Source organism: Meleagris gallopavo, chromosome 15 (assembly GCF_000146605.3).
Source record: "Meleagris gallopavo isolate NT-WF06-2002-E0010 breed Aviagen turkey brand Nicholas breeding stock chromosome 15, Turkey_5.1, whole genome shotgun sequence".
In the NCBI taxonomy this organism is placed as follows: domain Eukaryota; kingdom Metazoa; phylum Chordata; class Aves; order Galliformes; family Phasianidae; genus Meleagris; species Meleagris gallopavo.
Genome location: NC_015025.2, coordinates 10,139,481 through 10,151,688, shown reverse-complemented (window position 1 = coordinate 10,151,688; position 12,208 = coordinate 10,139,481). Strand labels below are relative to the sequence as shown.

Genomic DNA, 12,208 nt, shown 5'->3' with positions numbered 1-12,208 from the left:
AAAAGTTTTGTCATAGATTCTAAATTACACCATCTGCTCTAATCATTTGCTGAGTAAATGCTGACCCACTTATAAAGAAAACTCACTGAAATGTGCATGCACGCTGCTGACCTTCACAAAGGAAAGGGCTCCTTGCCAGCCGACGGTGCGAGGCTCTGCCCTTCAGTGAGCGCTGCGGCTCTGCCTCTCAGCTCTCTCAGTTTGGACACTTTGCAATTCCCAGACGTGCCCCTTCACCTGACACGCAGCATCTCATGAGAAAGGCACTTCCATAGCAGCAGCAGGCATTTTGGTCATCTATTTCTCAACAGCTTTGAAACTCAAAACCCAAACTTTGAACCTGAATATTTTCAATAGGATAAAGTGAAAACCAAACCAAAACAAGCCTCTCTACCAATTAAATGCCCAAATATTTTAGAAATGAAAAATTCCAATTGATAACGTCAACCTTAACTGTGGTCTTACTTTCTGACAAGTTTTACAGCACAGTGTAGAAACCACCACGCGCTTCTCGTGCTGTCCTTGCTATACAAATGAACTCCATTAGCTCTCCTTCAAATGCTTCCCCTTCCTGCTCATACCTGGTATACAAGTTTTCTAATAACCCCCTTGTTACACTGGGTGGAACAAAAACAAAGATTTGTTTCCTTAGCTCAAATTAGCTAACTTAGGTTAAAATAGCATGAAAACATCATATCTTGGATGAGCAGATGGAGATCAATTTAGGAATCTCCATTGGGTCTGAATGAAGCAGCAAACCTGACTTGCTTTGTCTTCATTGCTATTTTAACCTTGGCTAGCAAGCCTGGGCCAACCCACCCACATTCACAGCCAACCTCTGTTTGCAATATAAACAATTCCCATGTCATGATGGATAAAGGGCAAATCTCTGGGATTTCATGAGGGAAACGACAACTGCATTTGCCAGCCACTGGTTCCTAATAACCACCTGTCTTCTATTAGTGCCCTAAACGAGAACTGGGATATGTCTTGAGATCTAATGACTGACCAGAGGAAAGGAGCCAAAGAGAAAGTGGAGAAACCAGAAGAAAAGGTCCCTTTCAGGAGGGATGAGGGGTCTCCTGGAGACTGCATTTGAGCAGCAGACTGGGAGGGAGAGGATGTCAGCTCACAGAGTGGGTCAATGCTCTGACTTGCTTCTTGAACACAGAGCAAGCAATCGTGTGCTTAATTTAAATACACATGATGAGTTGTGAGAGTGGTGAAATGGCAAATAAATTCTAGGAAATTGCATATAAAGAGGAATCATTGATACTAAATCATCTAGGATGGATGTGTTTCAAATCTAGCTCACAGTTGAAACTGTTTTACAACTGTAGCTGCGGAGTTCTAACAAGGTTGTGGAATATCAGCCTATCTGCCAGGGATTTATTTTAAGGGTTGTAGGATGGTTATATAAATTAACGTAAATAGATTTAACATGTTGTTGTGATCTGAACCCTTAGTGATTCCCACCACACTTATGAACACAAGAACCAACAACACTTGTGCATTTCTGTGCGCATACACAAAAGCAGGAGACAAGGAAAATGCACCTTGCTCCCCAGCTTCACAGGCAGGCTTTCTGCAGACCAATCCTTCAGGACAACGATACCATTTCTTAACATTAGCATCACGGAATTTCTTTTCAGTTCTCCCAAGAGATCACTTGTTTGATCTGATCTGCTTCCTGTCTGTATTATAAAGGAAAGACTATACAACCCAGCACACTCCTGGTACTTCATCTCACTCCAAGCTTTAGGTGCTAATTCCACCACCTCTGTACTGCCTGACTCTCCTGGTGGTGCATGTGTTTGTGCCTTTGTGTGTGTACAAGCAGGCACATCTACTGGTGACAAGCCTGAACTGGTGGCTTTTCCTGATCTGCTCTTTACACAAAGAACAGGACTCTAGCCTATAGTTAACACCATAACACAGCTGCCAACATCAGCTCCCACCACTTTTTCTTCAGAAACTATACTGCATTTCTAGTTTAAATACATCTCTACTTTTCAACTGTCTCACGACTATGGGAGGACATTCTCCGCAAGAATTTGGCCACTGAAGCACAGGGAAAGAAAAATAAAAATTCAAAATCTGGCTTTCTTCTTTGCCTACCTCCAGCAGATACCTGGAACTTTTCAAAAAAGTTCATCCCGAGCATAGTCACTGAGCAGTTATGAAAATAATGGAAAACCTGTGGAGAAAAAACTTCTCAAATAGCCTCAGAGGTTTTAGAAATGTGCCTGTTGACATAAATATGACTGCTAACTTCCAAGCTCTGGAGCAAAGCATGTGCTTACGTGCACTTAGTTGCCTCAACAGCTCTCCTTAACTTTGGGATAATTCACACAGCAGAATCCTTTCACTGGTCCATGGGAAGGACTGCATACCTTTCTGAGCCCTAGCAGTGTAATCATTTCTGTTTTAAAATCACTCTAATTCATCAGTAATGTTTCAATGGGATAAGGGCCACAAAACCAAACAGCAATTATAGAAATGTGTTTTATCTATTTAACAAATAAAGTAGAAGGTTTTTGAGAAACAGAAAGCGATGATGCACTGGCAGGACAAAAGAGAAAATGGGGGAAATTATATTTAAATCTCTGCCTCTCACACGTTTGCCCTCCGTGACCATGGTTCCACTGTCAAAGCCATATGGCTTCCAACTCTCTTCTAAGTAGCCACTGAGAACTGTCTATAGTGGAATTCTGCCAAAGCCCTTCTTGGTTTAATGACATGGAGAAGAGCACTGCGCAGTGCTCACCCAGCACAGATTTGCTGTGTCCTTGATTATGATTCTGGAGCCAGCAAGCAATGCTGGGAATTGAACCAGCAGTGCCTCAAATGCTGAAGTCAACATGTGCCCTAACCCCTGCTGCATTCAGCCTCTGTGCGTGGCATATTAATGAGTCTTGTGCTTGAGGTCCAACCGTCGAGCCTGCACACGAGAAATTACCCAAAGACAAAAAAAGTCCTCTTCATCCCTCTAACCTTGCATATAGATATTAATTTATTCCCTAGGTTTGTTCAGTTCTTTAAGTAGTAACATCTTTTTTAGGCCATCAGTTGCACTTCTACCTGTATAAATACAACTTCTCTTTAAAGACTTGGAAAACTGTCCTGCAAATGTATTTAGAACAAAAACATTAAGCCAAGAGGGCATATGAGGGGAGAGATGACTCAGTGTTAACCCTCTTTCTCATATCGTATCCATAAATATCTGCTAAATGTAGGAGTCACAATATGAAGATAGATGAAGCTTTCTACTGCATGTTTTTATACCTTATGGCTCTAGATAGCAGAAATGCATGGTTATTACTGTGGGAACAGTCTTAATCTAAATGGGAAAAAAGGGGGTGTACAGCTTCATGGCTGTTTTCACATACCAAGAAAAAAAAAAAAGAAAAAAAAAGACCCAAGTCAACCAACCAAACAAAAGAACAACCACATTACTGGGACCCCCTCAATACTTTGGGCCTCTGAAAGGCAGCTCAATAACTGCGAAAATCTGTGATGCATTAGCACTCAGGCGCATAACCCAACCTGGCATTGCTCAATCTTATTTTACTTGAATTTCTTCATTTAGAAAGAAAAGCTGCAAGCATCCACTCATCAATTGGAATTTTGAATTCAGAGAAAATTTGAAGCATTTATTTTCGTCTTGCAGATATCTGGGGCATAATGAAGGCTGGTCGCTAATTTTCTAAGGAACAATTTCTCTCTGCGTGTCTTTTTGATGGCTGAGGCATTGTACACCTGAAAGATCACCTCCAGAAGGATGCTCACTTTATTTAGAAAGGACTGCATCTCTGGAGGGAAATCTGATGACCTATGAAAGCTGTGTTAGTAAGTCCTACTGCAAATCTGTCCAAAAGTCAGAGAAAGGGACAGCTTGTAGAGGATGAACAGAGCCAATGTAAAATGTAACTCTCCAGGGCAGCATGTTTCTCTGGTCGTAAGAGGGAAGGACAACACATCATCAACCTCAACACTACAGCCTACAGCCTTCCTAAACAAAGGTAAAAGACTTAACGTTCCTGCAAAAAAAGTAAAATCAAAATCACATACTGAATTTAATTTCTATCAAGAAATAAAGTAATTTGTAGTGTTCAAAGTCTCTTCTTACCTTAGCAATACTTCAGAAATTAACTAATTTAAGTCCACAAAAACTGACAATGAAAGCCTACATACAGCTTAGGAAGCTACAGAATTCAATACAATTCAAATACAAAAAAGTCAGGAGATTAACTCAGCTACAAAGGCTACACTGAACTTGCATTCTTTGATGAATCTGGCCTGAGTTCTCAGCTAAAGCACTGCTCTGTGTCCCAGGTCTGCAAATTCACATCTTCCTTTTCGTAACTTGAAGGCAGTGCTCCTCCAGCATGCACACCCAGCCTATTTGCCTGCCAGGCACTAACTCACCAACAGCCATCGTGGCAGGGCAGACACTGCATGGTGGCAGCCCACAGACAGTGCCACACACAGCGATAACTCAGCGTCGCTGGACCTGCAGCAAAGATCAGTGCTTTTTCAAATACCCCCACTCTTTCTCAAGCAAATCCACAATGCTCCACCAGAGCAAAATGACGTGAAAGTAGAGGTAGCAAGAACAGATGTGGGCACAGACCTAGACAGCGTGTCACAATGTAAGACAGAAGAGCTGGAAGCCTTTTTCCCCAGCTTTTACATGAAAGAAATCAACAAAATATCTCCCACATATTTTAATGCGAATGAACACCAAATCGCTTCACGACACACTACTCTAATTATTTCAGAGATCCTGAAGTGAATCAGTATGCTACTATTATTATCTTAAAACAACATTCAGTGCAGCAGCACTAGACGCATATTCACTAAAGACCCATATTACTTGCTATTATCAATGGTGAACTCAAAATTATAATGGCACTATTGTGATACTAAAACCAAGAAGCATCATTCTACTATGAATAAGCTGCTCAGGTTCCAAAATACCAATCAAAAACGTGCTCTTTATAAGGTAATTCAGAAGACAGAGTAGGATTTGATTTTAAGAAAGGCAGGAGCTGTTTGAGTCAGCGGTGACTCAGAGAGTCACAGAAGTCTCATAAAGTTTGATATGAGAACTGCTTGACTGGGCTTCATTGGTCATGCCTCTCCTTCAGCTTAACTGTGCAGAGTACCGAACTTGAAGCGTTACACGTACAGAGAGTCTTGCATAAAATTCAAAAGGGGTTACTTTTAAACAAAAACATGCAGTAAACAGTTTTGCCATATTTAATAAAATAATAAACTTGATGCTGACCTTTGGCAAGCGTTCAGGGTCACCGGGGTGCCGGGGGATAACCTTCTGTAACCTTTGGAAACCATAGTCAATGGTGGGTTCATTCAGAGCTGAAACAACAACAAACAATGCAGTGATGTGACAAATGCAAAGCAAACAGGCTCCATTGCACTGCAACTATCAGCACTGCACTGCCAGACCAAGCAAGGACCACAGCAAAATTTCCTCTTACTGAAATCAGCACTGATTACAAAGTCTGGGGTGAGGATGGCTTTGACACTTCAGTTGAACCAGCAATGCAAACCATCCCCTTGAGTACCTATGACAAGGTCTCTACAAATTTGGGATGCTGTATACACATCTACCAAATAGAAAGCAATTATCATTTCTGAAAGTCATGACGAAACTAAATTGATAAATGTTTTGCACCCCATGTTTCATGTTGTTTATTTGTTCCTATTTTCCTCTTACGAGAAAGGTCCTTTGTAATGGGAAGACAAGAGAAGTAACTCTAAGGGAGCCTTCTCATCTTCCAGACTGTACTACACATTTTATATGATCCATGTGCAATGATCATATACAATTCTGTCGTGAACTACAGACATTTGTCATGGCAGAGGCTTTATTTTCACCCATTGAAATGAAGATTCATTTATTCAGTAGCTCAGCTCAGGCCCCCATCAGCACTTAACCATTCTGAAAGATCTAATGATTTTTAAAAATTCATCTGTGGTTTTAGTTCATTTTTCCCCCACCCTTGTCCAGTAAGACAGAGGTAAACTTGAGGAGAGAGAGAGTGGAGGTAAAACACTTGAATCTTCAGGAGAAAGCTTGCCTGCTTTAATCACAGCTGTGATTGTGCCAAGCCTTTAAGCACATGCTTATCTGTAAGCCCGTACTTAAACTCATTTGCTTTCAGCAAAGCAAATTCGAGCATATTATGTTTTTTGTATGATTGCCTGTAATTACAGGAGACTGCATTGAATGACCTTCTAGCTATATTTCCAGTCATATGATCACTTTAAAACTCAGATGTTAGTGAGACTTCAACACATGCTTAAAATTTCCTAAGTGCTCTGGAGAACAAGAACAAGAGTCAAGCATTTTCAAGCATTTCTGAACAACAGTGCATCATGACCCTCCCATGCCAAAAAAGACAAAGAAACTTTTCACAGCAATTTGTTAGCAAATTTTTTTTAGTTCAGTGAAAAAAAGTACAAGCTCTTTTTCCCACTATAATATTTTCAATTTTTTAGAGTGATTATTTATTTATTTATTTATTTATTGGTGGGGAGAAAGAGGGTTTTTTTGGGGGGAGGGGGAAGGGGTTGGGCAGGTTCCTTCATTTTTGGGTCATTTGGGATCATATTTGGACTTAATTTATTGTAAAAAAAATATTTTTTTGCACAAGTTCTGCCTATGAAATTATGAATACATCTTGCACCTTATGCCATGTTTTATAAACTTGAATGATGACATCTGATTCATTAAAAAAGATATAGCATCAAAGTGCATCTCCCAGCCCCACTTGTAGTAAGCACTCTTATATGGCTCAATGCAGCTTTTCCCACAGTAAGTTACACAGGTCCATCAGACTCATCTAGTGTGACACAATTTGTCCAAATGCCCACATTTTAAGAGAAAAGCCCATTTTTTCACATTCTTAACATGAAAAAGTGTTAGGCAGACCATACTGTTGTCACGAAAGTAATATCCCATCCCTGACTTGTTTTCGATTAAGTCACGTTTCATAAACAATCTCACAAAGCAGACCAGCTTTCAAAGAAACTGTTTCATTTTTATTATTTTCAAACCATATTTCTACTGTGGGTAGTGGTACTGGGTAAAGGGTGAGACTTTCTCACACACACAGTAGAAGCAGAAACTCAGCATTTCTCTAATGACACAAGAAAATATATTGAGCACATACTGAAATGATTCTTATGGCATTATGGAGATACCAGACTAGAAATCTTTCAGGACGTTAATTTCTGATCTATTGTCAGAAGTTGTATTGCCCCAAAGATCCTGATATTTCTTTAGTTCCCTCATTTTTAATGCATTTCCTCGGGAATGTCTACATCCCATCTGCTTTTATATTAAAGCCCTCGTATGGAAGTTGTGAGAATGAAGCTTTTTCCCTGATTGTGAGATTTTCCTTCTTCAGATAGCTGGCTAGTTCTTCTAATTTACATATGAGCGCTGCTCCAAAAGCTCCTATTTTATGATGTTAGCCCCAAGGTGAGAGGTGGATGTTGGTGGTATGGCAGTAGAGCTGAACCCTCCTACCATTACTCTGTTAGGTTTTGTTGCCGTGTGAGAGATGGCAGCAGAGGGGCAGACTGACACAATGGCATCTGACGTGAAAATGTGTAAGAAGCAAAGGTGCATCACTGAATTCCACCATGCAGAAAAAAATGGCACCCACTGACATTCACCAACGCTTGCTGAATGTTTATGGAGAGCAAATGGTGGATGTGAGTGCAGTTAGGCAGTGGGTGGTGTGTTACAGCAGTGGCAACAGTGACCGTGATTACCTCTGCTGATGTAGGTTGTTATGAGCAGCCCCTTGCTCAGTCCCGGGGAAAATGAATAGCTAACAGAGATGACTGTGTTGAAAAACAGTGTTCTGTAACTGAGAATTTGCATTATCAAATAGTATTATTGTGCTCTTTGTCCATGGAAAGAAATAGGAGGCATTACTTTCAGAGCATCCTATGAATGCTAGAAGATTTTTGCACGGTTCTGTCGTATGTGTTTCTTCCTTAATGCAGCCTAGTTTATGGCCACTTTCCCCTTACATCCTTTGGGAAAGTAGTTACTAAATTTTGCAATATTATAAATGGAGGCCAGTTCTGAAATCCCCCCAGAGACAGCAGTCATTTTCTCATATCTTCCCACACATTCAACACATTTGAAATCCACAGAGTATTTCTGTATTTTCTGAACTAAATGACCAAAAAAATGTTAATTTTATGGTCCAACCTCACAAGGCTCCTCTGAGAGGCACTGAATACTTTCTGCTTCACATAGCTTCAGCTTGGTGGGGAAGGTGTGTGTTTGGAAGGCTGCAGTTTGCAAGAGCCCGAAACAGCAGTTAGCAAAGATCACTCATTAGTCTCTAACCGTTCAACCCTTTCAATCTTAGATTTTAAAAATAATAAATTAAAAAAAAAATCCTTAGCTGCCTGAACAGAAGATTGAACATTGGCATCAACCCTGCGTTCCTCATCCCAAGTCAAACGCAATTAGTCATTTCTCAGGGAAAGATTCTTGTTTAAATATTTAACCCCAAATTCTGCACTGAGGTCACACCAGTTCCTGTGTCATTATCTCCAAAGAAAAAAAAACTACAATCTGATCTCCAGGCACTGCAGCTCTCAGTGAGGCAGCAGCTTCATGCAAGGTTTTGCCTCTGTCCCCGCTGAATGTGAGGCTGCTTCCTAGGGCTCTAATTCAAAGAACATATTTTTCCTTGATTAGGAAAAAGAATCAATAAGGAATACAAATTCTCTATTTGTGTTCTTGACATCCATACATTAAAAACAAGCTAACACATACTGTACTTAAAATGCATTCCCATTACCCTAAATTTTAAAAGTACTATTGAAAGTACTACTAACTTTAAAAAGGTGTATTAAATTCAAATAGGTCCCAAGGCTAATGGAAGCAATTTGTATACCAACCCAAACTGACTGGCCCACTTTTCAAAATACAAGTATGATAATCTCGTGGTTTTAAAAGGACATTTAAATTGAAAGACTGTGAATTTAGTACATAATTATACCAATAGAACCCTTTAACTTGTCAACTTGTAAATCTAAAAGGCTATCAATCATTTCTAAAGAGGAAATAAACCTTAAAAATCTTTGATTGACAGTGCTTACTTTTTTATGTGGAATAAAAAAAAAAAAAGAGTAAAGTGGCCAGAAATCCATTTACAAAAGTACATTGTTTTACACAGGTGAGTAAAAAGCCAATAATTACACCTCCAAAAGACATATAAATCAAAGTAAGTACTTCTCCTTCACTTACATATTTTAAGTTGCAGTAAACTTCAGGTAACTTTTTATTAAAATACTTTTCCAAATGCAAAGCTTATTGAAGCCATTAATAGGGTAGCATTTTCATTTAAGCTAATATAATCATTTTTGCAAATACAAGATTTAAGCCATTTTTCTCCCTCCAAACAATAAACTTTCAGCCTGTCTCTTGTGTGAATTAGCTAAAATTACACCCAGGTGTACAAAATCTGTCTATCTATCCTAGAGTATGAGTTAAGGCACAATATTTATTATTCTTACCATTTTATGAATTACTTCTTAAACCCTTGAGGAAGAACTTTCTTTCAAATTAGACTCTAACAGAATAAGCCATGAAGTTCTTTATGCAGCAAGTCTAAAGCCATAACTCCTAACATCTAAGGCTTTTAATCAAGAAAACACACAATGTCTGTGGAAATAAGGATGCGTACATTATATTCATCTTTTCGAAGTCCAACTCATTTTTCAACAGAAACGGCTGCTTATAACTTTGAGAAAAACATTTGCACTGTAACTATGATTTCAAATTCTGCACAGATAATTTTAATAACTACGTGTAGATAATTCAACACTCCCTCTCTTTTTTTTTTTAAACTTAGTTCTAGTTGGAGGTTCCTTTTTTTTTTTTTTTTTAGTTTTATTAGTATTTCACATAATGAATTCCTACTGTGTCAATAAAGCTTTGGTTGTTAATTGAATGACTGTCTGATGTGTCTGAGAGAGGAATTTCTTTCTCTGGCCATGCTGCCAACTTATAGCAGAATGATCGACACTTAATATCAGCAATTAAAAGGATCTGTTCAAATATCATATGGAATTCGTAGCTTGGGGTAGTGCAGGAGAACTCTTCACCGAAGAAAACTCATTCAGTGAAGGCAGAGAATAATTGAATTAGACACATTTTAACATTATTATTCAAAGAAAAATAAACACACACTACATAGAAGCATTATGGAAATATTTCAGAACGTAAACCATATCCAGTTAATTTGTTTCCCATGCATTCATGGTTTCATTTATTTCTTTTATTTTTCAGCCCTTGTTTCTTTTGCATTCTGTTTGACCCAAAACCAATGAGAAAGCAGCTCCAAGACCTATGAACTTCCCATTTGCTTTTCCAGCAAAAAGGCTGCAAGAAGAGAGAAGGGACTCTAAGGGCTCAAATAACAGAAAAGATTGAAGGTTACAAACCAGTTGGCCTTGTGTCCACAGGTTTGTCAGTCCCTATTCCAGATGAGAAATCTGGTCTTGACTGATTTAAGTGAAACTCCCAGGAAAGGGCTACATGTAGGAATTAAATGTCCCACACCGCTTGCTTCTGTGGTGCACCAGAGCTGCTGGTTTTCTTGGGAAGGCAGAGACACCACAGTACACAGCCTGAAGGAGATAAGAATGACCTCAAAAGAGTAGGGCTGTAATGGTTGCACGCTAAAACAGCAGTATGAAGGATGTTTTTTTTACACTCTTTGCTGGTACAAAAATTCATTTTTTTTAGATTTGGCCCTATGACAGAATTGGAGAACTAGTTCTTAAGTATCATGTGAAAGTGATGGGGCTTTGGGGTCTTCAACACAGTTTTTTTGTTCCCGCCTGATGAGGGAATCTTCACCAGTACATAAATAGAAGTTGATGCAGTGTCTGAGGCACATAAATTGACACCTCACAGCCATAATAGACTAAGAAAAACTCCATCAAAAAAGCTGCAGCACAGTCATGGCAATGAAGGCTGGAAACAGATTTAACACGTGTGCCCAGCAACTAAAGTGGGCCAGAACACTTGAAGGCACAGAGAACGAGAAGTTGAAAGAAAATCAAGGGCACCTGAGGAGTTCTGTTCTCCTGGACACACAGACTCTACTCCAGCAAGTCAGATTTCGACCTCTACCATAATCTCTCCCTTTCAAGATCTTGACATGGCACACTGTAAGCAAACCTAACCCAACAACCCTTATGCTCAGTGGTCTCTTCCGCCTGCCTTACAAAGACAGCAAGAAAAAAAGCTCTGCAAAACCCCATCATCAAATGAAAAAAAGGCTGTTTTGCAAGTCTCCCTGCAAAGACTGTTCCTTTGCTAATTAAAGATTGTTAAACGAAAACATGCAAGCATTTGAGCTATTTGTTGCTGCTGTGAATTCGTCTTGCTTTTTATAAAGTTTCCTTTCCACTGCCTTTCCCTGGAGTGTTTATTCCCGCAAGCAATGGAAAACGGAAGCGGGTGGGACAGCGAGCCTGCACTGAAAGGCTGGAGCTAGAAAGGCCCTTCCAGTGCTCACTCAGAATTTCCTTGCTTTTCTGGTCTCTGTACTCCTTCACTTAAACATATTTTTGTGCACCAAACTTCCATTTTTAAAATCGAACGGCAGCACGATGTCACATTTTTTTTAATGGAAACAGAGATAGCAATATTCAAAATTTAGTTCTCATGCTTTATTGCCACGTCACGTCCAAACAGACACCACCAGTATGTATACCAAGCAATAAGAAAAATGCAGAGCCGAGTCAAATAAAAAGAGCCTGACACCCAGATTTCTTGAGTTTTCCTAGTGACTGCTCTTTACTTGAACTAGAGATGCAACAGGCCAGCATTTGAGGCAGCACTACTGTGTTCATCAGAGTTATTACAAACATGATAGACAGCTTGATATTTTCCTCCTGATAACAATTTTTCTCCAGCAACTAAGAACCAGAGGAGTCATTCCCTGCCCACCTGGCCCACACTCTGCAGCCAGTGGGGGTGCCGAAGGTGCATGAAACGCATGTCTTGAGCCCAATTCTTTTTTTAATGAAAGTTATGGAATGAAATTACTGGATCTGTCCAGCAAGGATCACGCATTGGTTTCTCTAAACACATAAACTCTGACTGCTCACTCTTAGATACTTGTAGCCTGGCTATGGA

The 12,208-nt window shown here is 39.6% G+C and overlaps 1 protein-coding gene across 1 annotated transcript in view; it reads right to left on the bottom strand.

Moving 5' to 3' along the window:
• Positions 1-12,208, bottom strand: part of EBF1 (EBF transcription factor 1) — a 260,038-nt gene that overhangs the window by 24,240 nt on the left and 223,590 nt on the right. Inside the window, exon 9 of the mRNA XM_031555657.1 lies at positions 5,291-5,379. Coding sequence (XP_031411517.1) covers positions 5,291-5,379 — 89 coding nt within the window. The remainder of the gene's footprint in view (positions 1-5,290; positions 5,380-12,208) is intronic.